At 41.2% G+C, this 27,849-nt stretch overlaps 1 protein-coding gene and 1 long non-coding RNA gene across 3 annotated transcripts in view; one reads left to right on the top strand and one right to left on the bottom strand.

The window, feature by feature from the left end:
- Positions 1-27,742, top strand: LOC144226204 (uncharacterized). The gene is made up of 4 exons (XR_013333549.1): positions 1-77; positions 17,680-17,828; positions 21,182-21,350; positions 27,343-27,742. It is a non-coding gene; the product is annotated as an uncharacterized LOC144226204 (long non-coding RNA).
- Positions 1-27,811, bottom strand: part of RBM44 (RNA binding motif protein 44) — a 32,574-nt gene extending 4,763 nt beyond the window's left edge. Inside the window, exons 1-14 of one of the 2 annotated variants that reach the window (XM_077757534.1) lie at positions 27,739-27,811; positions 23,018-24,630; positions 22,678-22,736; positions 21,150-21,326; positions 20,466-20,649; positions 20,350-20,372; positions 20,133-20,217; positions 17,988-18,102; positions 16,643-16,771; positions 14,751-14,830; positions 14,574-14,644; positions 12,298-12,544; positions 2,923-3,068; positions 2,643-2,787 (exon numbers count right to left, since the gene is read on the bottom strand). In XM_077757534.1, coding sequence (XP_077613660.1) covers positions 2,658-2,787; positions 2,923-3,068; positions 12,298-12,544; positions 14,574-14,644; positions 14,751-14,830; positions 16,643-16,771; positions 17,988-18,102; positions 20,133-20,217; positions 20,350-20,372; positions 20,466-20,649; positions 21,150-21,326; positions 22,678-22,736; positions 23,018-24,630; positions 27,739-27,811 — 3,132 coding nt within the window. In that variant the 3' untranslated portion in view covers positions 2,643-2,657. Of the gene's footprint in view, positions 1-2,642; positions 2,788-2,922; positions 3,069-12,297; positions 12,545-14,573; positions 14,645-14,750; positions 14,831-16,642; positions 16,772-17,987; positions 18,103-20,132; positions 20,218-20,349; positions 20,373-20,465; positions 20,650-21,149; positions 21,342-22,677; positions 22,737-23,017; positions 24,631-27,738 lie in introns of both variants that reach the window. The other variant, XM_077757525.1, reaches the window with a different exon arrangement.
- Positions 27,812-27,849: the final 38 nt, after the last annotated feature.

A 27,849-nucleotide genomic window follows, 5' to 3' on the forward strand; every position in this document is an offset into this window, starting at 1 on the left:
CCTATGTAACTGGTCACCAGTAAAAATACCGGGCACTGATTCTCTCATGAGGTTTCCTGGTAGACAACATTTCATAGGTGAGTCAGAACTCATTACTGGAGGAAACAAGCATGCTTGCGGGGCCCCGCTGGGAAAGGACTCTTGGAAGCTTTTGTCTGGTCCCTTCTGGACATCACCTTCATGGTTTTTCCCCTTTGTGGACTTGGCTTTGTGTAATTTTGTCAAATCACAGCCATGAGTACAACTATATATGGAGTCATGTGAATTCTCCAAGCGAATCACTGAGCCTCGGTGGGCGAGTATTGGGGACCCCCAACAAAGTACATTTTACCCTCTTCCCAACCTACAAGGGGTTTAGAATAGTTAACGGTACTAATCCTCTTTTAGCTTATATACTAATGTCCTAGGTTTATACTGGATGCCATAAAAATACCCTTATTCTTGTTTTACACAGTCAGTACTAATTGATATCTACCACATTTCGCTCTTCATTTCTCCTGCATCTCTGGCCTTTCATCTAAAATCATTTTCCTCCTTCCCAGAGAACACTCTTTAGCATTTTCTTTATTGTAATGAGTTTTCTTCTAAGAAACAAATTATCTTAGTTTTTAATTGAGTAAAAGTATATTTATTTAACATTTATTTCTGAAGGCTCTTTTTGGGAATAAAGAACCCAAGGTTTGCAGAATTATCTGATAGCTTCTGTTAAGAATCAGACGTCAATCTAATTGTTGTACTCTTGAGCTAAATTCTTTTTCCTCTAGATATTTTATAGTCTTTTTAGCTTTGTTTTATTATGCAGTTTTTCCTCTGATTTACTGAAGTCTTTTTATTTTTCCTGCTTGGGATTTGAAAGGGTTTTACTGAATTTGTGGCTTGATGTTTTTCATCATTTAAAACTTTTCGGCCATCTTTTTTTTTTTTTAAACAAAAATTATGTCTGTTCTATTTTCTCTTCCCTTTTTAAAAGTTTCTTTATTTTGAGAGGGGGGATAGAGAGAAGGGGGGGGGAGAGAATCCCAAGCAGGCTCTGCACTGTCAAGAGTGGGAACGCAATTGGGGTTCAATCTCACAAATCGCAAGATCATAACCTGAGCTGAAATCAAGACTGGGATGCTTAACCAACTGAGCCACTCAGGCGCCCCTATAAGCAAATATTTTTTAAATATGTCTGATAACTTAAATATTTGTGGAGTCCCTGTGGAGGGACTATTATCTAGTGTTTATGCTCATTTTCATTCATGTGGTCTCACTTCATTTATTAGTTATTTTGGACTATGCACTCTTATTTACAAAGTAACTGGTATGTGCAAAATTGTTGGCAGAAATAATTTAAAGCCTAAAATGATGCTGCTTTATTCCAGAGAATTCTTGTCTTCACTTCCTCTAGGTGCATGTCAGAAATAACACCAGATCACTCCAACTTAGGGAATAACTTCTGAAGCTGATTTCCAGTCTCTGAGGAACTCTCTCTTTCTGGTTCATAGTTACTTAACCTGTTGAGGTTCCAACCCACTGCTGAGAGTTCACCAACGTCCCATATCCCTGGCTTCAAGGCCATCAAAGGGTCCTTTAAACTAGCTACCCCTCTGCAAATATTACCAGAGAAACAGTGGTCCTGACTCTGGGCATGTTTCCCTGAGCCTCACCGTGCACCCTGGCCCATTACCTCGAGAGCTGCCCAGGGCCTTGTTTAAACAGATGTTCTTCAAATTTATTCAGCTCTTCTAGCTGTTGTCTATAAAAGTTGGCTTTAATCACCTAGATGGCTATAACTGAAAACAAATCCCCATTCCAGCTAACAAAGGATCCTATGTTTATGCATGTAATTAAAAAATACATACACAAATTCTTTGATATACTTTTCTGCAAGAGGGGAACTTAATTCCCCTCTTCTGGAGTGTGGATTGCACTCAGTGACTCACGTCTAAAAGAATGTGACAGAAAGCATGGTGTGTGACAGGTTACAGACACCGCAGTTTCCACCTTGCTCCTCTCTCTGGGGAAGCCAGTCCAGCAGCCCCAGGGAGAGCCCCGTGTGGAGGCCCATGAGGCCCACAGTCCCGGGGATGAGCCATCCTAGCAGCAGGGCCTCCGGCGTTTGTCAAGCATCCCGCTGGCTTCAGCCTAGGGACTCCTGTGATGCCACAGCAAGGTGTTGCCTGGGCTGCCTAAGCCACTCTGAACCCTGACCTGCAAACTATGAGATAATAAATGTTGTGTGAGGCAGGATCTGGGTAACTGGGTTTGCACTGATATCTTGGTTTTTAATTTTATAATATTATTTTTAAATTTAATACTATTTCTATTTGAAAAAATCAAGTTTAAAACAATGGGTTTTAATCTTAGAGAATGAATGAGCACGAGTGGGGGAGAGAGGCAGAGGGAGAGGAAGAGAGAGACAGAGAGAGAGACAGAGAGAGAGAGAGAGGGAGAATCCTAAGCAGGCTCCACGCTGAGCGTGGAGCCCGACATGGGGCTCGATCCCATGACTCTCAACATGGGGCTCGAACCCGTGACTCTGAGATCATGTCCTGAGCCAAAATCAAGAGTCAGATGCTCAACCGACTGAGCCACCCCAGCACCCCAATAGCTTACGATCTTTAAGTAATATTTAAATATAAAAGATACGCTTAATTTACCTCTTGTTGCTTCTTTTATTCCTGACTGGAATCAGGGTTTTTCAAAACACATGAAGTCATTTCCACAATAGTATTAATAGATAAGCCATTCAGAAAACCTTTATGATTTACTCTTACTTCCTGAAGAGCATCTATAATATGGTCTCTACGCAAAAGGAAAACACACATAAGCACATATCCTTTCCAAAGTAACACATTCTAAATATGGATAAGCCATTGCACTGAACCATATTTGTCCATAAAAATATGACCCCACTGAAAACACCATTGAAGTCATTACCTGCTAACTTCTGGATGTAGTTCAGCCAGTCTCTTCACGATTTTGGTAAAGCTACGCAGATTCAATGTATTTGGAGGTATGAACTGAATAGGCGTATCAGGTAATAATTTAGTAGATTCGATCTGTTTACAATTCTTCTTGACACCCTAAATAAGCATTTTAAAGTTTTCTTAAAAGCAGTAACCATTAATTATATAGACACTCCAACGTATTTAATTAAAATAGAATTTAAAATTATAAATGGTAAAGTCCCAATTCCTAAGAAATTTACTTTGATGTGGTATTATTTATATCAAGCAGACTTACTTGAGCCCTGTTCAGAGTCATGTTAGTTAAAAAAAATGCCACATCTGTTCTCTAACAGCAGTGACAAAACATTTGAAGCTATGTCTAAATCAGCCTTTCTCAACTGGGGTGCTTCATCTGAACCACAAAACACAGATACTATCTTCTCAATCTTCCCAAAGATAGGACATAACTAGTTCCATTTTCGGTGCACAGGAGAAAGGTTAATTCACCACATACAGTGGATATCTTAGGCTTAGGGCATGGAGGCTTAATTCTCTTACCCAACCTGACAAAGAAAGGCTGGTTTACAGAGTAATTATCAATACTCTATATTTTACTTACTAAATATGTAGTCAATACACTCTATGCCCAGAAGTGGGCCACATACTATGGAGGGAAAACTAGTGATATAAAATTGAACCCCTTCCACTTATGAATTGTACAGTCCAATCAAACAGACAAAATTAAAATGATTATTTACTATTAACCAGGCAAGTAGGCTATAAACTGTATGACGTCACTGTATATCCCATAAAAAGGGAGGGCTGAGACTTTAAAGTCTAGATAAAAAGACAGGGCAAGATACATAAAATATCATATCTATGCCAGAATACTACCTATTTTACTTAATTGCTTAATATCGTATCTACTTCACTAGCTTTAGGCTGTATAAGAACACATATTTTTTGGTCTGTGTTGTTCATTGCTGCCTTCCCAGTGCCTAGAATACTTACCTATACAACGGATGTGTAGTAACATGAATAGATAAAAGTTTGGGACACAATTGACAGTTCAACCACAGAAAAGAGGAGATTTCTAAGAAAGAGCCAAATTACTGGTAAACAACAACAGTAGCAGTTACACTAACTGAGTACATTCTCTGTGCCAGGCACAGTTCCAAGAATTTTTCTGTGCTAACCTCATTTAAACCCCACAACATCTGCGAAGTAGAACTATCATTCCCGTTTCACGATAAGGAAGCTCGGACAGAGGTCAGGGCATGTGCCCAGTCACACAGCGAGTAGGCAGCAGAGCTAGGGTCTGCCTCTCGCCGTGGACGGTGAGTATCTTCTGCACAAATGAATGTAATGAATGGATCTTGAGAATCTGAGAAAAGAAAGGTGACAATATCTCACATACTAAATAAGAATGAACTCAGAGGGAGGGGTTGAGATGGCAGAGTAGGAGCATTCTAAGCTTGTCTCATCCCTCGGACACAGCTAGCTAGTTATCAACTCACTCCGTCCACCCTAGAACTCAAGTGGCGGTCTGAGCAAACAAAACCTGTGAGTCTACAAGTAGGAAGAGTCTACCACCTTCTGGAAGGTAGCAGGTGTGGACAGTTGACTTGGGGGAGATATAACCGTGGGTCCGGCCGTGGGGAGGGAGCCTGCTTACAGAGGATACTGCAAAGTCGTATAAGCCGCAGATGGCAAAATCTGGATTTTCAGCATCCGCTATGGCGGGGGTCGCAAGAACAGGTGGTGACAGCGTGCTGCACTGTTCCAGGCACAGGGGCGGGACTCCGGCTGAGGGCAGCGAGCAGGGTGCAGGCTGTCTGCTCTGTTTTGCCATGAACTCCAAACCACTGGGGGTTGCGCCACCACTTTTCTTGCAAGGCAGGTCGGGGTGGGGGGGGAGGAGGAGGGGTGGCAAATGGCAGAAGTGCAGGGAGACCCTCTCCCAGAGGAACAGTGCTGATCTGAGCTGCAGGGGTCCCTAAGATGTGGAGTTTTGAAACACAGTTGCACACCTGAGATAAAAAAGCTCAGACACAGGCAGGGTGAATGCAGGGTTCTGACGGAAACTGGGGGACGCAAGAAGGGTGGGGGATTACCCTTCCGTGAGGGTTCCGGGAAGAGCGGGGATGCAATCTTTCATCCTGGGGCTAGAGAGCAGGGCGTGGCCATATTCACCACACCCATCAGCCCTGAAAGCCTTCAGGGGGCAAGACAGTGGAGGACAGGGCCACTTACACCTGTCTGCCTGCACCCTGCTGATGCATCTCCACTGAAACAAGTCAGCCTGAGAATGGGCACAGCAGCCCCTCCCCCAGAAGACCAGCATAAACCCCTCTCCTGCACCAAGTCTAGTGACTGCAATGCTGCGAAGTTTCAGCCCTGAGGAAAACAGGACCTGACTTGTTTACTTTTATTTTTTTTAATCATTTAAAAAATTCCTTTTTAGTTTTTTATTATTTTTAAGATTTATGTACATATTTTTAGATATGTTTTTGATTTATTTTGATTTCATTTATTTAATTTTTGGATCTAAATTCTTTTAACAAGCTGACCAAAACACACCCAGGATCTAGCTTTGTTTTTTCCTTTGTTCTTCTTTTCTTTTCTGGACAGAATGATGCGATGAAGGAATTCACCCCAAAAGAAAGAACAGGAAGTAGATCTCATGGCCAGGGATTTAATTAATACAGATATAAGTATGATGTCTGAACTAGAATTTAAAACAACAGTTATAACGATACTAGCTAGGCTTTAAATAAAGCATGGAAGACACCAAAGAATCCCTTCCTGCAAAGATTAAAAAAAAAAAACCCAAATCTAGTCAGATCAAAATTAAAAATGCCATGATATGCAAACCCAAATGGGGGTCATAAAAAAGCATGGATGAAGCTGAGGAGCAAATAAATGATACAGGAAATGAAATTATGGAAAATGATGAAGCTGAAGAGGGAGAGAGCTAACAGATCACGAAGGTATATTTAGGGAACTAGTGACTTTATTAAAATGGAATAACATTTGTATCATAGGAGTCCCAAAAAATGAAGAGAAAGAAAAAGGGGCAGAAGGTTTATTCAAACAAAGTATAGCTGAAAACTTCCCTACTCTGAGGAAGGACATACATCTAAATCTAAGAAGCACAGAGAACTCCCACTAAATTCAACAAAAGTTGACAATTGCCAAGGCATATCATAGTCAAATTCACAAAATACTCAGACAAGGAAAGAATCCTGAAAACAGCAAGGGGAAAAAAGCCTTAACCTACGGGGAAAAAAGCCTTAACCTACAGGGAAAGGCAGATCAGATTCACAGCAGATCTGTCCACAGACACTTGGCAGGCCAGAAGGGAGTGGCAGAATGTATTCAATGAGCTGAACGGGAAAAATATGCAGCCAAGAATTCTTTAACCAGCAAGCCTGTCATTTAGAATAGAGTTCCTGAGACAAACAAGAACTAAAGGAGTCTGTGACCACTAAACCAGCCCTGCAAGAAATTTTAAGGGGGACTCCCTGAGTGGAGAAAAAAAGACCAAAAGCAACAAAGGCTATAAAGGACCAAAGAACATCACCAGAAACACCAACTCTATAGGTTAACACAATGGCACTAAATTTCTATCTTTCAAGAATCACTCTGAGTGTAAATGGACTAAATGCTCCAATCAAAAGACACAGGGTGTCAAAATGGCTAAAAAAACCCAAGACCAATCTATATGTTGCCACCAAAGCCTCATTTTAGACCTAAAGACACCTGCAGATTAAAAGTGAGGGAATGAAGAACCACCTATCATGCTAATGGATGTCAAAAGAAAGCTGGAGTAGCCATACTTTTATCAGACAAACTAGAAGATCTAACAATTATAAATATTTATTCCCTCAACGTGGATGCTCCCAAATATATAAACCAATTAATAACAAACATAAAGAAACTCATTGATAACAATGCAAGAATAGTAGGGGACTTTAACACCCCACTTACAGCAATGGACAGATTAAGCAGAAAATCAACAAGGAAACAGTGCCTTTGAATGACACACTGGACTGCATGGGCTTAACAGATATATTCAGAGCATTTCATTGTAAACAGCAGAATATACATTATTTTCGAGTGCACATGGAACATTCTTCAGAATAGATCACATACTGGAGCACAAACCAGCCCTAACTAAACAACTATAAAAAGGCTGAGATCATACCATGCATATTTTCAGACCACATGCAATTAAACTTGAAGTCAATCACAAGAAAAAATTTGGAAAGGCCTCAAATACATACAGGTTAAAGAACATCCTACTAAAGAATGAATGGGCTAGCTAGGAAATTACAGAAATAAAAAGCACTTGGAAGCAAATGAAAATGAAAACACGACAACCCAAAACCTCTGGGATGCAGCAGAGGCGTCCTAACTGGGAACTGCAGCTCAGGCCGATCTCAAGAAGCAAGAAAAGTCTCAAATACACAACCTAACCTTACACCTAAAGGAGCTAGGAAAGGAACAGCAAATAAACCCTAAAACCAGCAGAAGGGAAATAATAAAGATTAGAGCAGAAATAAACAGTATAGAAACAAAAAGACCCAGTAGGACAGACCAACAAAACTAAGAGCTGGTTCTTTGAAAGAATTAATAAAATTGATAAATCCCGATCCAGACTTATCAAAAAGAAAAGAGAAAGGACCAAATTGATAAAATTATGAATGAAAGAGGAGAGATCACAACCAACACCACAGAAATAGAGTTATAAGAAAACACTATAAAAATTATGTGTTAACAAACTGCACAATCTGGAAGAAATGGACAAATCCTAGAAACTCACAAACTACCAAAACTGAAACAGGAAGAAACAGAAAACTTGAACAGATCCACAACCAGCAAAGAAATTGAATCAGTAATCAAAAGTCTCCCAACAAACAAAAGTCCTGGGCCACACCACATGGCTTCCCAGGAGAGTAATTCCTATTCTTCTCAAACTGTCCCAAAAAATAGAAATGGAAGGAAAACTTCCAAACTCATTCTATGATGCCAGCATTACCTTGATTCCAAAACCAGGCAGAGACACCACTAAAAAGGTGAACTACAGGCCAATATCCCAGATGAACATGATGCAAAAATTCTCAATAAAACACTAGTGAACTGAATGCATCAGTACATTAAAAGAACTATTCACCATGATCAAGTGGGATTTATTCTTGGGCTGCAGGGTTGGTTCAATATTTGCAAATCAATTGTGATACACCACATCAGTAGAAGAAAGAAAAAGAATCATATGATCTTTTCAATAAATGCAGAAAAAGCATTTGAAAAAAATACAGCATCTGTTCTTGATAAAACCCCTCAACAAAGTAGGGATAGGAGGAACATACATCAACATCATAAAGGTCATATATGAAAGACCAACAGCTAATATCATCCTCAACGGGGAAACACTGAGAGCCTTTCCCCTAAGCTCAGGAACAAGACAAGGATGTCCACTCTGACCATTACTATGTAACATAGTACTGGAAGTTTTAGCCTCAGCAGTCAGACAAAAAGAAATAAAAGGCATCCAAATCAGCAAGGAAGAAGTCAAACTTTCACTATTTGCAGAGAACATGATACTCTACACAGAAAATCCGAAAGACTCTACTAAAGAATTGCTAGAACTTATACATGAATTCAGCAAAGTAACAGGATATAAAATCAACATGCAGAAAATTCTGTTGCATTTCCACACACCAATAACAAAGCAGAAGAAAAAGAAATCAAGGAATCAATCCCATTTACAACTGAACCACAACCAGTAAGATACTTAGGAATAAACGTAATGAAAGAGGTAAAAGATCTGTAGTCTGGAAATTATAGAACACTTATCAAAGAAACTGAAAAGGACACAAAAAATAAAAAAGTATTCTATGTTCATGGCTTGGAAGAACAAGAACAAACATTACTAAAAATGTCTACGCTACCCAAAGCAATCTACATATTTAATGCAATCCCTATCAAAATACCACCAGCCTTTTCCTCGGAGGTAGAACAATCCATCCTAAAATTTGTATGGAACCACAGAAGACCCTCAATAGCTGAAGCAATTATGAAAGACAAGACTGGAGGCATCACGATTCTGGACTTCAAGCTATCTTACAAAGCTGTAGCCATGGAGACAATATGGTACTGGTACAAAACCAGACACATAAATCAATAACACAGATATAAAACCCAGAAATGGACCCACCAACTGTATGGTCAACTAATCTTCAACAAAGCAGGAAAGAATATCCAGTGAAAAAACGATGCTCTCTTCAACAAACGGTGCTGGGAAAACTGGACAGTAACATGGAAGAATGAAACTGGAGCATTGTCTTATATCACATACAAAAATGAATTCAAAACAGATCGAAGATCTAAATGTGAGGCAGAAAGCAATCAAAAGCTTAGAGGAGAACACAGGCAGCAACCTCTATGACCTCAGCCACAGCAACTTCATACTAGACACAACACTGGAGGCAAGGGAAAAGCAAAAATGAACTACTGGGACTTCATTGAGATAAAAAGCTTCTTCACAGGGAAGGAAATGATCAACAAAACTAAAAGACAACCTATGGAATGAGGGAAAATATCTGCAAATGACATATCTGATAAAGGGTTAGTACCCAAAATCTATAAAAAACCTATCAAACCTAACACCCAAAAACCAAATAACCCACTAAGAAACAGGCAGAAGACATGAATAGACACTTTTCCAAAGAAGACATACAGATGGCTAATAGACACATGAAAAGATGCTCAACATCATTCATCATCAGGGAAATACAAATCAAAACCATGATAAGATACCACCTCACACCAGAGTGGCTACAAGTAACAACACAGGAAACAAGTATTGGCGACGATGTGGAGACAGGGGAACCCTCATGCACTGTTGGTGGGAAGGCAAACTGGTGCAGCCGCTCTGATAAATAGTGTGGAGGTTCCTCAAAAAACCAAAAATAGAACTACCTTACAATTGAGCAATTGTATGAGTAGATATTTTACCCAAAGAATACAAAAATACAGAATCAAAGGGGCACCTGGACCCTGAGGTTTATAGCAGCATTATCAACAATAGCCAAACTATGGAGAGAGCCAAATGCCCATCAACTGAAAAATGGTAAAGAAGATGTGGTACACATACAATGTGATACATATACAATGGAATATTACTGAGCCATCAAAAAGAATGAAATCGTGCCATCTGCAATGACATGGATAGAGTTAGAATGTACTATGGTAAGTGAAATAAGTCAACCAGAAATAGACAAATACCAATTTCCTTCATATGTGGAATTTAAGAAACAAAACAGACAAACATATGGGAAGGGGGGAAAAAGGAGGAGTGAAGAAAACAAACCACCAGAGACTCATTTTAACAATAAGAGAACTGAGGGCTGATGGAGGGAGGTGGGTGGGGGATGGGTATTACGGAGGGCACTGGGTGTTGTATTTAAGTGATGAGTCATTGAATTCTACTCCTGAAACAAATACTGCATTGTATGTTAACTAAAATTTAGATAAGACATTAAAAAAATACAGAATTAAAAATCTTTGTGACCATGGGTTTTGTAAAGATTTCTTAGATACAACACTAAAAGCACAAGTTAAGAAAGAAAGTTAATAAACCGTATGTCATCAAAATTAAAAACTTCTTTGAGAAAGACAGTATTACAAGAGAGAAAAGCCTAAGTACAGGCTAGAAAAAGTATTCCCATATTATGTATCTATTTTATAAAAGATTTGTATTCAGAACATAAAAAACTCAAAACTCAACAAAATAAGCAATCATTTATCAACTGATGGACACCTGGGCTGTTGCCATAATCTGGTTATTGTAGATAATGTTGCTATAAAAATCAGGATGCATGTATCCCTTTTATTTTTGTATTCTTTGGGTTAACACCCAGTAGTGCAATTGCTGCATCATAAGGTAGTCCTACTTTTAACTTTGTGAGGAACCTCCACACTCTTCTCCATGGCCGCTGCACCAGTCTGCATTCCCACCAACAGTGCATGAGGGTCTCCTTTCTCCATAACCTCACCATCACCTGTTTCTTATGTTGTTGACTTTAGCCACTCTGACAGGTGTGAGGTGATAGCTCATCATGGTTTTGATTTGTATTTCCCCGATAAGTGATGTTGAACATGTTTTCATGTGTCTGTTGGCCATCTGTGTTTTTTGAAAAAATGTCTATTCATGTCTTCTGCTCATTTTTTAACTGGATTATTCATTTCTGGGAACTGATGAATGGAAAAAGATGTACACACATACATAATGGAATACTACACAGCCATAAAAAAGAACGGAAGCTTGACATTTGCAATGACACAGATGGAGCTAGAGAGGATTACACCAGGCGAAATAAGACAAAGACATATGCCATATGATTTCACTCCTAGATGGAACTGAAGGAAAAAAACCCAAATGGGCAAAGGGGAAAATAAAGGGAGAGAGGCAAACCAAGAAACAGACTCTTAACTACAGAGAACAAAGTGGTGGTCACCAGAAGTGGGTGGGGGATGGGTGAAATAGGTGATGGGGATTAAGGAGTGCATTCGCCATGATGAGCACCGGTTGATATAAGAAGTGTTGACTCACCATACTGCACTATACTGCATACCTGAAACTAATATTATACTGCATATTAACTAGATGGAATTTAAAAGAAAACCTAAAAAAGTAAAAAATCAAATAAAAATGGTCAAAACATAAACAGCAGTGAAACGCTATACACACAATATGGGTCAGTCTCAAAGCAGCTCAGACAAATAAGGTTACAGGGTATCATTTATATGACACTCTGGAAAAGGTAAGATCATAAGAAAAGGAACTAGAGCAGAAGACAATGTCCTGGAGTGATGTTCTGGAACGCCAGCCACTTTGCTGAGCAGTGGAGAGACGAGAGTGCATGAGGTGATGTCATCACTGCTCATGTGATGAGGCACATCGGGGGCATATATAACATGATAACTTTATTTGGTGGTTTTAACAATTTTGAGCTAAGATTAAGATTAACTGTGTAGAAAGGATGAGGGTGTAAGTAAGTACTTGCACAGCAATACTGCCCAAGAATCAAGAGACAAGAGAGACTGGAAAGCACTGGTGACGGGCCTAATGCACGGTGTTTAAGAGTCTCTAGCCAGGTCCACAGAGACCTACATTCCCCTCCCCCGCCAAGAGCAACTGGACTCGTACAATCAACAGGTTAGGGTGGGCCCAAGGCTCAGCTTAACATTCTCATTCCCACGTCAAGATCCCTGCTTCTAGAGTTACCTGTTCTGCAAGCTCCTCATTGCAGGAGAGCATATACAAAGACCACGTAAGGGATCCATCAAGAAAACTCACCTCACAGTCTGGCTCGGATCCCAGCTGCCTTGGCCTAGTTCTGGGCAATCTCGAAATCAAGGAGGCTGAGCTACTTTCTTTGCTGGTGCCCCTCTCCATTCCATTTTTGTGGTAAAGTGATGAGGTATATTCTCCAGGAGTTTTCACAAGCCGCACCTTTACTGACTTTCCATTTATTTCTTTCCCATTCATTTCTTTCACAGCCATCTTTGCATCAATGTTTTTTTTAAAAGCAAGGGATGCATATCTAACATAAAAGCAGAAAATCAAAAGGTTGTTAATGACTTTAAATTGCCCCAACCCTCACTTTGGTCTACTGGATAAATACTATCTTTTACAAGAGAGTTGCTCTTAAAATTAGAACACTTACTATACTTACCTTGGGATTAGGAAGAACATTTATTTAGAGTAACTAAAAAAAAAACCAAATTAAAGATGGGAAATAAAAGACAGCATTTCTTATGAATTCTCTCCTATTAATTTTACATTAAAATTTCCTGTGTAACACTTGCAAAGTTGCCATCTGACAGACTAACACAGAACAGTAGTTTCAGGACAGCTGGTTGTCCATTCTAAAGACATTACAATTATTCTCTGCACATAAACATAACCGCAAGGTGGATAAAAGGCTTACCTGTGAAAGGCAAATTTTAAAAACATTTGGCAGAATACGTAAGAGAATGTCCTCAGGACCTTGCTAGGGGAAAAATATGAGGACCAAAAAAGAAGTCAGAAAATGGAGCCAGAATTTTAACTGTCTAACTGAGAACGAGTCATCCTTCTGGAAGCACCAGCTCCAGATGTGTCAATGGAAGGATACACCTCAAATCTGAGAAGGAGTTGTTTTCAAGGGACAGGACTGTGGATATATTTTATCGCCTCTTGTATTTTTCTTTTTAAGTTTTTTTTTCTAAATTTCCACACAAAATGTATAATACTTCAAGTAATAAAAAAAAAACCAAAGTTTTTTTTTTAAAAGGATGCAACAAGTACTAAAAGAATATTTCACATCAAGTAATACTTCCACGATTACAAAACTAATTTAACATAGTGAAATGTATTAACAACATATCAATAGGTCAAATTAAAAAAGCACATGATCTTAAGTGACTCCATTTAAGACAAAATTCAGCAACTATTTTTAATAAATTTCAACCCCAACTACATACAAGATTTTTTCTTAACTGGTAAAGACTTTTAGATCTGATAAACAGCTATTATCATTACTGATAAAACAGTTAAGGCCATTTCCACGAAGCTGTCACCATTATTATTTGATACTTTCGAATGTTCCTATAGCGATCACAAAACAGAAGGTGGCACGATACGTATTGGAATGATTATATGCAGATGATGTAAAAAATATAAAAGCATGAACTAAAAGGTAACTAAAATTAAAAACACTAAAAGTACAATTTTCTGAGCAATTGTTTTTAGATGCTAGGATATCACTTTACTTATTTAATGCTGGTTTCACAGCTTTGATGGTACTATTATTACGGTCACTTTACAGATGAAGAGCCTGAGGTACAGAAAAGTTATGTAACTTGCCCAAATATATCCAGTAAGCTACTGATGCACCTGCGAATGAAGCCCAAGCCATAAGCCATCTAGTTAAACTCCTGCATTCTACCGCCCGTATGAAATGGTATGAAACAAGATTAAGTGTACAAAAATCAATAAGCCATTAACGGCAAATCAAAAAGTATAATGAAAGACTGGATTGGGAAGAGCACCAACTGACTTCAGCTCAGGTTATATGATCTCACAGTTCATGAGTTTGAGCCCCACATTACGCCCCATGCTGACAGTGTGGAGCCTGTTTGGGATTCTCTCTCCCCCACTCTCTCTGTCCCTTTCCTGCCCGACCAAGTAAATAAATAAACTTAAAACAAAACAAAACAAAAAGAACAGCACCAACTGGGGCAACTGGGTGGCTCAGTCAGTTAAGGATCTGACTTGGGCTCAGGTCATGAGCTCATGGTTTGGTCCGTGTGTTCGAGCTCTACAGTAGGCTCTCTGCTGTCAGCATGGATCCTGTTTCAGATCCTCTGTCCGTGCCCCAACCTCACTCAAAAATAAACATTAAAAAAAAAAGACCATCACCAATTAGTGACTGTAGCTATTTGTCGATATGTCTCCCTCTACCAGGCCGGGAAACCTCTGTGGCAATGGCCCCCTTGACTTTACCACCGCTGTGGCTGGCGTCCACTACAGGACTCCTGGCACACAGCAGACACCAGCAGATGCACACTTGCTGAATGTGGGAAACATACCTATAATTAGTAGAATCATAGACTGAAATTTCAGAAACTTGGTATTTCTGGAAATAAGACCTTAAATCAGCCTGAAAGAAAAATAATAGTTTGTGAAAGGTAGGAAAAAAAACCCCCAAAATATGAACAATTAATAGATTTTAAAAATGAAACTCAAAAAAATCAGTCCCGGCATACCTCAGACACTGAAGGGCAGAGACCACCAACATGAATCAAATAACCTTTATCTTTCCGTAAAGTTTCGGTATTTTTCGTTTCTGCTTGAAGAGAAACAATATAGAACAGAAGATGGCCATTACTGTTTTGATACTTGAAAAGAACCCTGAAACCTTTTTTATGATTGTTATTACAAAGCTTACTATGACGTTATTACCAAGTATCAGCCCTAGACTGAAGACCAAGAGCCTAGAGTACAGTTGTAAGATTTTGGGGTCTTCCTCATGTCATCTTCAAAATAAAGAGATTGGATTGGTTGATTTTAAGTCTTGTAGCTCAAAAACAGGTCAATAACCTCTAATCAGATAATCAATTACATCATAATCAAGAAAGGTGTCTTTCACTGTCATTGGTTCAGAGAAGCGCTATTGAAGATGTTGGACGAACACAGGATCCTGAAGGCCCCAGGGTGATACTGTACATGTATCATGTATATTCCTTTGCTGGGGAAACATCCCACCAACAAACCCTTTAAATCAGAAAAATATCAGCAGGTGGCAATGGTAACGGCATATGATAAAAGGGGGGTACCTGATTTACGTAGCACTTGTTGGAAACCACAAATATTAGGATTATAGATACATTTTTTGTTTCAGATAATTCAAAACTCTTAGAATGCATTTTCACGATCTCTATTTTGAAAAGAACTGGGTCTGAAATCAAAAAGGATTTACTGAATTGAGATTCTTTCAACCTATCGCTGGCACATCAGTGGTGCACAACAAATAGTTGTTGAATGAATTCTTAAGAGTAGCTTTACTTGTTTCCATGTTTGTATAACAATGGGAGAGCTGTACGCTTAATTTCCTATTTCTCCTTCTCTAACATGCCCAGCACTTCATACGTGTCATCTCACATAATGCTCACGAGCGCCCCGTGACCCAGCAACTGCTACCATCTCCTTTCTGCAGAGGAGGGTGCCAAGGTCTTAGGCGTTTAGGTCACGACTCTGGTTAAGTGGTGCTGCTGGGTGGGATTCAGGCAGAGTCCTTCATCTCTAGGGAACGATAACTCAGCCTTCTTCATTAACTTAACCTCTTTCAATCTCTTGGTTCATAACGTACTGTTTGTTGTAGACAAAACAGTGAAACTAATTACCTGTACAGTTTTACATTGGGGTGAGGAGGGAGCAAAGAGCTACAGTGAGCAAATTATCAGGAGACATACATTCGACTCATCCCCTCCTCTTTCACTAGTTCAGTACATATATGACCACCAAACACCCCACGGGCAGAACACTGCACATGGCACTAGGTATGGGTAGTGAAAAATACAGAAAAATCCGACCTCACTAAGCTGCTATATGATGTGGGAGGGCAGTCCACAGACCAAGTAAGCTACGTACACAGTGGGTGCCAAGTGACGTAGACAAAATTAATGCAGGGAAAGGAAAAAAAATTAGTTACAATTAAAGTAGATGAAATAATGTCATTTTAAGCTGCAGATGTGTATTATGTATATGCATAAAGAAAGCATAAATGAGTGGTAAAGTATATTGAGAGTGGTTAATGCAAAATTGGTAATTTAAACTTTCTTATATTTTATTTAAAAATATTAGTAAGCATAATTTACACAAGCAAAAAAACACACCCCCTGAAAACCACTGCCATTATGTCAAATAGAAGAAAAAAATCCAGGAATACATATAGGAAAAAAATAAAGGTATTGTATATTTAGAAATGATAGAACGGCAATGATGACAGACACTAGAGGAAATTACAACTGTTATAAGCAACTAATACTATCCAAAGGTGCAATAATATTAAAAGTTTAGTCCCCAGAACAGCACAAGAGATGGTTACAGAACGAGCTACAGTAATTCAGGATTTCTCAGTAAATCGTTTGCAACCAACCTTGTGTAAACTTGGGATCCCCTCTGTCCTTCTCCAGCTGATTTTCCTGTGTTCCTGACAAGTCAGCTCCGGTCAGGTTTTCTTTAGCATCAAACCAGTCTTCACTTACTTCTCGGTCATTTCTGCAGCCTGAGAAATTGAACAGAAGTAGCTATGAATTCTGTCTGATGTTAAACTCTCTGAGAAATTATCTAACAGGCTTCTCAGAATGAAATAGCATGACGGCAATTATTAGTTTTATGTAAAAATGTCAGCAAAATATAAACCAAGCAGAAGACTCTTTGAGAAGGAGTTTTCAGTAGCCCCTGAATAAAAAGTACTATTCTGAGTGACCTGCTTCCCAGTACTTATTACTTTTTTTATTTTATTTTTAAATATTTTATTTATTTCTGAGAGAGAGAAAGTGAGAGAGAGAGAGAGACAGCATGAGCAGGGGAGGGTCAGATAGAGAGGGAGATACAGAATCTGAAGGAGGCTCCAGGCTCTGAGCTGTCAGCACAGAGCCCAATGAGGGGCTTGAACCCACGAGCCTTGAGATCATGACCTGAGCCGAAGTCAGACGCTTAACCGACTGAGCCACCCAGACGCCCCTACTTTTTTATTTTAAAGAAAGCAAGTGAGCACGAGCAGGGGAGAGAGGGAGAAAGAGAATCTTAACCAGGCTCCACGCTCAGCATGGAGCCCCATGTGGGGCTTGATCTCATGACCTTTGTATTAGGACCTAAACCAAAGTCAAGAGTCAGACACTCACTGACTGAGCCACTCAGGTGCCCTTTCTAGATTTTTTTTTTTTTTTTTTTTTTTAATTTTAGAGACAGAAAGAGAGAATGCTTGAGCAGGGGAGAGGAGCCACTTTTCCTTTAATTGACAATGATTCCTTAGTTTATTGAAAGCATTACTTTTCTGATTTTTAAATTAAATTTTTATACACAGAATAACAGTAAACATTTAAAAAAGGGATTAAACAATACCGCAGCTCTATTTCATAAAAACTGAATTAATGACCTTTTTGGAATGATTATAATCTTTTTTCACAGAGGGCAAAACTAAAACCAAAGTACATCTTATATAGAAGCAAAATGGACAGAAGAAAGAAACTTCAGATTGGAAAACACGAAGCAGAAGAGTCTGGATGCTTATTTGGCATTATCAATATCAAATAATCTATCAAGTAACCTTACAGATGGTAAGTAGATGGAACAAGAACGTACTTCGCATTCATAATCAGACTGATGATGTTCAATAAATTACAAGTAGTTACTCTGACGTAATCATGGGCACTAGGAACGTTTTAAACTTGATTTAGTTTTCCGGCAATGACGCAGGACTACATCTTTACACTGACCTTTTTCATCAAGTTTCAGTTGACTAAAGTCTAAGTCTAGGTCACCATTTTTTAAGCCATCTTCCTTGGGTAACGTAGCCTGTTTAGGATGACTACTGTCCGACAGTAAGCACATCTGAGGAGAATAATAAAACAATAAATAAGGACCAACAGCTATGGACGCTGTGGGGCAGCAGGCATCCCCACGTGCACTTGCTTACCTGCGCAACAGTGAGGGCGGCAAGTGCTCAATCATTTTCTCTGCTGAGCAACTGGACATGAGCGACCTGTTGCTCTACGTTGGTCACACTTAACAAGAATAAGGTTTGAAGTCAGCCTGTGTATGGCGACCGACACTATCGATATTTAGCAAAGTGTGGCGTGCACACACACGAGAAGTACTTGAGAGGCTTTTCAGAAGTGTACATGTGAGTATTTTTCACGTTAACAATTAACAGTAATAGATTTAATGTGTGCTTATATATGCCTTTTATTTATAAAAAGTAGTATTTCTTTCCCATGTATAACAGCTACTCTTTACACCTAATTTTAAAAGAATCATTTAAAAAAACACAAAGCAAACAACATCATAGGTAACACACAGCTACAAAAAACTGTGAAGATAGTACATGAGTAGCTGAAACTTAGAAACACTATCTTACATTATACTGGTTTGCACACAGAACCTGTTAATTTAATTTCATCCTAACTTTAATAGGTATTGTCTGAAAGCCCAAACTAAGATTATAAAAACTGCTGTATCTGCATCTTGTATTTTTAAAGACATCTTATTGTTCTCCCCAAATAAGCAGGTTATATCCCTGTTATATGTATATAAGATGTTCCTCCAGAACCTCATATATTATTAAATGAACATGTTTAACAATCTATGTAAGAAATGTGAGGATGTTGGGGCGCCTGGGTAGCTCAGTCGGTTAAACATCCAACTTCGGCTCAGGACATGATCTCATGGTCAATGAGTTCGAGCCCCATTATCGGGCTCTGTGCTGACACCTCAGAGCCTGGAGCCTGCTTCAGATTCTGTGTTTCCCTCTCTCTCTCTGCCCCTCCCGTTTGTGCTCTGTCTCTCTTGCTCTCAAAAATAAATAAAACATTTAAAAAAGAGGATTAAAAAATGTTTTGGGGCGCCTGGGTGGCTCAGGTCATGAGCTCACAGTTCGTGAGTTTGAGGCCCGCATCGGGCTCTATGCTAACAGCTTGGAGCCTGGCGCCCGCTTCAGATTCTGTGTCTACCTCTCTGCCCCTCCCCCACTCACGCTCTGTCTCTGTCTCTCAAAAATAAATAAACGTTAAAAAAAAGAAATGTGAGGATGTAAAAATCTGGTTTTAGAGCTGTTAAGTTCATTTGTGGATAACTGAGATTTTGTTTAAACAAGTGGAACAATGGAACACATAATTTGCTGAAGTAATTTACTTTTAAACACGTGTAAATAGAAAGTATATAACTCAATAATAAGTACTTAACTTTCAGCCTTGAAATGCACCCTTTTATGTAAGACTACCCAAATAATAGCACGTCAGGGGTAAGACCAAAATCAGAGAACTAAAGTGGCTTTTCTGCCCCCTTGCCTCACTTGACAATGGACCACACCCGATGCCTCTGCGTCAGTCCCCAACTTGCAGAGTGCTCCCACAGACTGCCATCTGACAGACAATTCCTTAGGGGAACAAAAGAGATCAAGAAAACCTATGAAAGGCATTGAAAAACTTTTTTTTATCATTTCACTAAAGAAGGAATTAAACCTCTGCTCTCTCTAAAGTGAATGAGACATTACTTTACCTTCAGAGACACAGGCAACAATTAGTTTTAACCGCACTGGACCAGGGGGACAGTGGTCACACGGCCTGGTACGGCTCAGGTTACACCTCCTGTCACGGGGGATTAGTAACATCACCACCTGTCACCCTCAGAGGTCTCCTGGTTTGACGCAATGTTACATGGTCACCCCACTAAATGTACACTATTGGCATCTGATCAGGACATGAAGTTCCTTCTAATCAGTTACACTGTGTCCCTCCAATGGTCGTACACAAAGGGAGCTGAGTGAAAAGAAAGATGTGAGAGCATATGAAAACCATGGTTTACTCTGCCTGAGCCATAAAATTAAAGATTTACAGCAATCAACTACTTTTTAAAAATCTCACTTGAGAGAGTGTCTTTTTTAGGCTTGAAGAGACGTCAACATCACATGTATTTTGATTATCTAGTTCAGAATCTGCTCCTGAAAAGCTAAACAGATAAACATTTCATTAAGAAATTTGTCAATGTTCTGAAAAAAGGACCAAAAGAAAACTTAAAGCTAACTGAATTAAACAGTTTTAAAGATCTAACAATTCTACATTGGATGAACCAGTAACTTACACGTGTGGTTCCTCTTTCATTAGCTGGAAAGAGAGGAAAGGGAAGAAAAATCTTTTAGTTTAGAATGTATTTTGTGTAAATGAGGTAAAATCATCATTCTAAAACAACAAGCCTACCATGGAGGCCAGGGTAGAAAAGGTCGATAATAATTTTGACTCCACGGACAGCGGGAGCAGCTCCTCCAGCGGCCGGCCCTGGACTATTCTGTCCTTCAGGCTGTCGTACCGCACCTTCAGGTCTCCCAGCACAGACAGCAGCGCTGACCCCAGCTCCTTCTGAGTAGAATTTCTCCATAAGTTCCTGTTTGGAAGTTACATTTACAAAACTACTTAGGTACAGGTCACCCACTGAACATGATTATGTTACATTACACGCAGAGTTCTAACTCTGCCAGATCTTTACAGATTTTTCCTTTAAATGTTTAGTAAAAGCAAGTGAGCCAAAGAAGAGGTTTTCTAGGGGCAGCACCACAACCCGCCATGTGTAAGCTAGAGAGAACTGCGGCAGAATGTCGTGCCAAACTCTGCAACTGACTTCAGCCATACTTGGGACTTTATTTAAAAAAAAAACCATCAACGCTATCTTTTGACTGGACTCCTCATCCCGACATACACTGCTGCCTCTCCATGAAATTGAAACGTGTTACTTTTGGAAGCCCTCTACCCCCAGGCCAGCTAACAAAATTAGTTACAATCTACCCCTCATTTTGCCTTTGGAAAATAAAAACTAAAGATGTTTTCTGGTATAAATTTAAAGCTTGTTGTAAACTTCCAAGACACAGATTTAAAATGAACAATCACCTGTTTACTCCTTCCCTGTTGTCTGTTACAAGCTTGTAAATATCCCCGCAATGGCGCTGGCACATCTGGTAGTGAACGTTTAGAAGGTGCAGCTCTGCCCTCACTGCCCTCTGCATGACCTCCTCACAGCACCTGGAGGGAAGACTCCTCCTCGACTCTTTATAAAGTGGACATTCCCTTGAAAAGAAAAGACTGGATTCGGTAAGATTCCAAATATTTTTCTCTGGTTAATGACACGCCTTTCAAACAGATTTTAAAATTTCTTATGTTTTCCCATCAAGCTTAAATCAATTTCTACTAAAGATGGAAAGGCTGTAGGAGCACATTACATCTTCCGAAAACAAGGATGTCATGTCAAAGTTCTAAAAGTCAGGGAAGTAAGAAATTCTCCAATGTATATTCTCTTTTACCAAAAAGAAGGATTCCAAAGTAAAATATCAACTTCATTCACCCAGAATCAATAGATTTTCAACCTAAACCAAGCTTTGGCCAACATTTTTTAAAGTTGTAAGCATTCTGGATGGAAATGCTTCTTAAATGTGTTATCTCTTTGGGGCGCCTGGGTGGCTCCGTCGGTTAAGCATCCGACTTCGGCTCAGGTCATGATATCATGGTTCGTGGGTTCAAGCCCCACGTCGAGCACTGTGCGAACAGCCAGCTCAGAGCCTGGAGCCTGGTTCAGATTCTGTGTCTCCCTCTCTCTCTGACCCTCCCCTGCCCACACTGTTTCTCTCTCTCTCTGTCAGAAATAAAACATTAAAAAGAATTTAAATTTGTTATCTCTTTAACAGAAAATAAACATAATTTACATGTTTCTTAATTAAGGGTTGTTACTATAAGCAAATATTTTACTGTAAATAGATCAAAAAGCCCCAAATCACTATTGTTCTCTGAATGTTAATAGTTCCTCCCTTGCGGCTACTTGCCACTTCGTGCTGTTGTCAGTAGCCCCGCGTGGGGAACAAGCTCTTCCACTGAATTTCAGAGGATTGGACACCAGATTAAACTCATTAGAATGAAGAGCAAATAAAGGAAAAAGTAAATGACCTCATGCATGACAACGAACTTGGCTTCTCAGAGTCCTTCCCTTTCCTCTCCAAATCCCCATCCCAGTTCTCCATGAATGCAGAGTAAACTACACAATGAATTAAAATCAAGACTAAAAAACCCCAGTGAGAGTAGCTATTTACTTCTTCAAATGTGTAAAGTTTCCCATAGGTGCTATGGGTCTATAGGGGTAGAAAATGAAAGAAAATGGAGTAAATTTGTATAGATTTGAGTTGAATCAACAGAGATAATAAGATGCTATGAGTTTCTGAGGGAATTACTGAGACTGAATTAGTAAGTGAAAAGCTTTAACACTATATGTTACCCTAATGTTTATTTGACAGCAAATGGCCAAAGCAGATGGCCCCTTAAGGTCCCTTATAGCTATTTTTCTACGTGGTTAAACACCTTACAAAAAAGCAAAGTATCATTTTGCTTCTTTTCCCCATGTACATCCGTTAAGCTTATACATCTGACTTACCTTTCAGGATGTTTCTTTAAGTCTGTGATAGCAGATGTTTTTCTTAATTCCAGGGAATCCTGGAAAATATGGTTTAACGTTAAATTAGAAATAAATACAAACAAATGCTGTATCTGGAGTTCCAAACTGGTCAAATGCAAAGCCCGACTTCTAACGGACTCTGGCAGCAGCTGCCTCCCAGGAAGGCCAGAGTTCGGGGGCACTCTGTTCTCCGTCTCCTCCCAGCCAGCATTTTCTCACAAACGCCTCAGGAACCCCCGTGATAATGTGCTGAGTTATAACGTACGCTGCCTTTCTAGAAGGTCAAATAAAATTTTATTATTAGTCACACTGGCTTTACCTTACTTAGGAAATCTCCATCAGGTTTTGATCCGTCAACTGAGAGAGATCTTCCCAGCAGCCCTCTGCTCATTGCCACTGGTGTGTCTTCATGACCTTGGCCATGTGGCCCATCTGTGTTACAAGCCACACTTCTTTGTCTTGCACTCTGCCAGTCCCCAGGCCACCTTCTGTTCGTCATGGTTATGTCTGTATTGCTTGACGTGGATACTACAGACGGTCCCGCACTTGTTGCCCTGCTGGTTGTGAAACAAGCCCTAAAGTCAGTGCAAACGTCCACGGTCTGATTAACGGTGACTGCGCCACCTGCTGCACGCATCCCCAACTCGGGGTGTGTTCCTTCTATGCTGTGAAAACACGGCTTACTTGTGGTGCTGCCCCGGACCGCTCTGAGGGGGGGGTCTGCTACCGCCTCAGGGGCTCGGACTGCAGTCTTTGGGACAGTGACAGCAAAATCTGAGGCTAAGCTGGGGGCATTTTGTCGGCTTGTGCAATGGGAATATCCACAGGAGGAAATGACGGAATCATCAAAAACAGAGGCCCAGGGAGGCTGACAATCTTCACAGGGCTGGAGGAACACCTGTAAAGCTCTGTCTTGTCGCAACGTGCTAGGATTTCTAAGGTGGTGCAACTTGCTGCTCTCAACGACTTCATCCTCACAAAAATCTTTACTTTCAATTATCTGACATTTCACCTTGCTGGTATACATTTTGGTTTTTAGTGCTTTCTGAGGGTTCAAGAAACTGCTCTGAGATCGAGATGCCTGGTTTTCAAGGGGACTGCTCCCTAGTACAAGGTCATCAAATACCGTGTGGTACATCAAACTAGTCTCTTGTTCCTTACACCTTTCCGGCTCTGGTTCATGATACTCTCTTACCACAACGGAACTCTGAAACCTGGAGCCATGAGGTGCATCTTCTTGTCCATAAACATCAACTGAATCTAAAAAGATGCTAGAATCACTTGCCAGTGTAACGTGATTTCCGTCTAGAGGGCGAGCACACGTAACCTCATGAGCTGAATTCCTCGACCCAACCACTTCCAGATCAGGTATGTGTAACAGTTTCGTGTGGTCAGAAGACACGCGGGCGCCCATGCCTTCCTGCTCCTCGGCGCTGTGGTACTCCTGCTGGGAGTCCTCATCCAGCTCACGCTTCTGCGCGTCTCCAGCAGTTTCTTTACAATCGTCATCCGAGATCTCATAGGCTCTCTCCAAGCCAATAACCTTCATACTGTGATGGTCCAAAATGTCAAAACACACCCCTGCTGTGCTCTGTGTTTCAGAATCCAATTCTGAAGGTGAGTGAGTGAGACTTTCATTCTTCTGTTCTGACTCGGAATAACGTATGGAGTAGGTTTCACTCAAGAAAGCAGAGTCCGCACTCTCCTGGAACTCAGTAGACTGGGAGTGAGCGCTCTCTCCGCTGGCGTCCAGGCTCCCAGCACAAGAGGGCTCCAGGAAACCCGCCATGTCAGGCTGGCTCACTTCTGGGCTGTCAGCTCTTTGTTCTGCTGCCAAGGAATGCGAGTCGTCCTCAAGAAAAGCCAATTTGGGTTCATTACAAACATTGGAAGATAACAACACATGCGCTTTCTTAGGATTAGAAGGTTCATCTGATTAAAAAAAGAAAATGTTGACAGCAGTAACATTACAAGTTCAAAACACTAGACGTCACCCTCAGACATGATCTGATCAAAGCTCTTCCCAACAGAGGGCTTCTTTTTACACTGCCCATGACAAATACCCCTTGCGGTTCTGCTGTGGACTCAATTTTGTCCCCCTCAAAATTTTATGTTGAGCCTTGACTCCCAGGGTGACGATAACTGGAGATGGGCCTTTGGGAGTTAAGTGGGGCTACAGAAGGTCATGAGGATGGGGCCCCCAGGACGGGATACGTGCCAGAGAGCTTGCTCTTTCTCTCTACCATGTGAGAACACGGCGAGAAGGCAGCCATCTACAAGCCAGGAAGAGAGCCCTTCTGGGAACCTGACCATGACGGCACCCTGATTCTGACTTCTACCCTCCACAACTGTGAAAAAATGTGTGTTGTTTAAGCCGCCCAGTCCACCGTATTCTGTTACACCAGCCCCAGCTGCCTGAGGGAACAGCCAAGATGCTTCTTGAACTCGTTCAATGGCAAGGGGTTTACTATTTATAGGGCAGCCACTCTATAATCTCTGGGTGCCTAAGGACACCTCAGGCATTGTAGAGACAAGGAAAGAAGACACAGGCACTGCACCCAGACACACCCGGCTTCCAGAAGGGACACAGATAAGAACCATACATGTGAGTTTGACCCAGCTGCAGGGTGCTGACAGAGTTGTGTTAATGAGCAAGCAAATGGCCGAGAAGAAAGGAGATGCAAACTTCAGAGAAAACTTTACATTAAAAAGTGTTGTGAGGGGCGCCTGGGTGGCTTAGTCGGTTAAGCGTCCGACTTTCGCTTGGGTCATGATCTCGCGGTTCGTGGGTTCGAGCCCCGCGTCGGGCTCTGTGCTGACTGCCAGCTCAGAGCCTGGAGCCTGTTTCAGTCTGTGACTCCCTCTCTCTCTGACCCTCCCCTGCTCACGCTGTCTCTCTCTCTCCTAGAAATAAATAAAACATTTAAAAAAAAAAAAAAAAAGTGTTGTGAAACAAAATGGGCAGTTTTTAGGCAAATCAAACTGCACGGTACAAAGTTAGCTACGTGAAAGACACGGCATTTTCGGGAAACTGTAAGCCACTCTGTGGGAGTCAAACAGCTCCGTGGAAATGACAGGAGCTATGAGCACAAAGAGGCCTTTCTCAAGGTGCTCCGGAGTCCGGCTCTCGCGCTAAGGCAGCGGACAACCCCTGATGGCTTCTTAAAAGGGTGGGCGCGTGGGGCGCTTGGGTGGCTCAGTCAGTTAAACGCCGACTTCGGCTCAGGTCACGATCTCACAGTTCGTACGTTCGAGCCCCACGTCGGGCTCTGTGCTGACAGCTCAGAGCCTGGAGCCTGTTTCAGATTCTGGATCTCCCTCTCTCTCTCTGACCCTCCCCTGCTCATGCTGTCTCTCTCTCTCTCACAAATAAAAAACATTAAAAATTAAAAAAAAAAAGGGTGGGCTCATGAATGGAAGTCGGTGGACGCCCCTGGCAGCGTTAAGGACAGAGGCTTGAAGGGAGGATGGAGGCACAGAGACCGAGCAGAGGTGGAAGCGAAAGTGTCACAGCTGCCACGATTGGCTCATCCACTAGGAATGGTCGACAAGGCAGAGATAATGGCTTTTAAAATTTTGTTGATGGGGATGCCTGGGGGGCTCGGCCAGTTAAGCGTCTGACCCCGGCTCAGGTGATGATCTCACAGTTCCCGAGTTCGAGCTCCACACTGGGCTCTGTGCTGACAGCTCAGCACCTGAAGCCTATTTCGGACTCTGTGTCTCCCTCTCTCTCTGACCCTCCCCTACTTGCATCTGTCTGTCTCTTTCAAAAATAAACATTAAAAAATTTTTTTAATTAAAAAAAATGTGTTGACTAAGAACATAATCGGAACCATGGTTTCTAGGAAGACCCAGTACACACACACACACACACACACATACACACCCACCTATGTGCATTAGTGAAATAAAAATCGTACAAAACAGTACCCTATGTCTGATACATTTTGGTAGTTTCTGGTCTATTTAATATATTTCAAAAAAAGCCCATCACAATCAGCTAAGCTGATTCCATGACTACCAGCTGGGTACCACCTGCCTGAGCACCATTCTGAGATAACGTTAAAGTTGACAGTGGGGTGGTGCAGTTGCGTGGGGGAATGCGGGGCTGAAGAGACCAGCACTTTATGAAGAGCAGAGCAAAAGTGGGGGGGGGGGAGGAGATAAGGAGGAGTTCAGTTCCAGGCAAGCAGAGTTTAAGGTTAGGGGTAAGACACCCAGATGTGAGGGTCTAATAAACTATTATGAACATGGGGCTGGAGCGAAGGACAGGGGGTGGCCTCACTTTCACATTCCTAAGTTTTTCTGAGGGATGTGTTTAGGACTTTGCTATGTATTCTGGGTACTAATTCTTTGTTTTTCATATTTTTAATAGGAGTGACTTTTTCCAAGTTTACTGCTTATCTTTTCATTGTCTATAAAATCTTCTCACACCATGGTTTTTAACATTAGTTGAATGCATCAGTCTTCTGTGACTTCTGGGTTCTGTCTCTCTGGCTTTCTCTACCACATGGTTATAAAGATATTCTTCCATGTTTTATTTGAATTCTGTGTGTGTGTGTGTCTGTTAAAGCCACAAATGTTCACAGGTACATAAAGCTTAATCATCTTGCTTTTTATGCTCGTTTTTTCCTGTTTTCTCAGGTACCATTACGACGGAGAAGGAAGTTTCAGGTCTGTGTGAAGACAAAACATCCGCAATCTGGGCGGCGGACGCCGAGCCGCCCACCTTCCGCTCACGTCCACTCGGCACCCAGAAGGCCGCTGTGCCCGCCAGCAGTTCCCGAAGGCCCGCGTGCACAGACACCCCTCTGCCTGTCCACCTGGTCTTCCCTGACCCCTCCATTCACCGGAGCGCTCCCGCGTTGGCGGCCCACACTCCCCAGGAATCACCTGAATCTGCCAAATTACAAACACGCGGACTCTCACCACCTTACTAGAAGGCAGGCTTAAAAAATAGCAACCGAGGAGAACTATCTAGCCCAATTACATTACGTACCCCTCTCCACCCACAATAAAGCCAACTGGCTGGCCCCTCACCTTTCTGGATGTTTCCTCCATCGCTGCGGTAGCCTTTCCCGGAAGCTACCTGCTTCATGGCAGAAGCCTGCATCTCTCAAGGGCTTGCACTCTGGGAGAGGCAGAAACACT

The sequence above is a fragment of the Crocuta crocuta genome, unplaced genomic scaffold (assembly GCF_008692635.1).
Source record: "Crocuta crocuta isolate KB4526 unplaced genomic scaffold, BGI_CrCroc_1.0 scaffold290, whole genome shotgun sequence".
NCBI classification, from domain to species: Eukaryota; Metazoa; Chordata; class Mammalia; order Carnivora; family Hyaenidae; genus Crocuta; species Crocuta crocuta.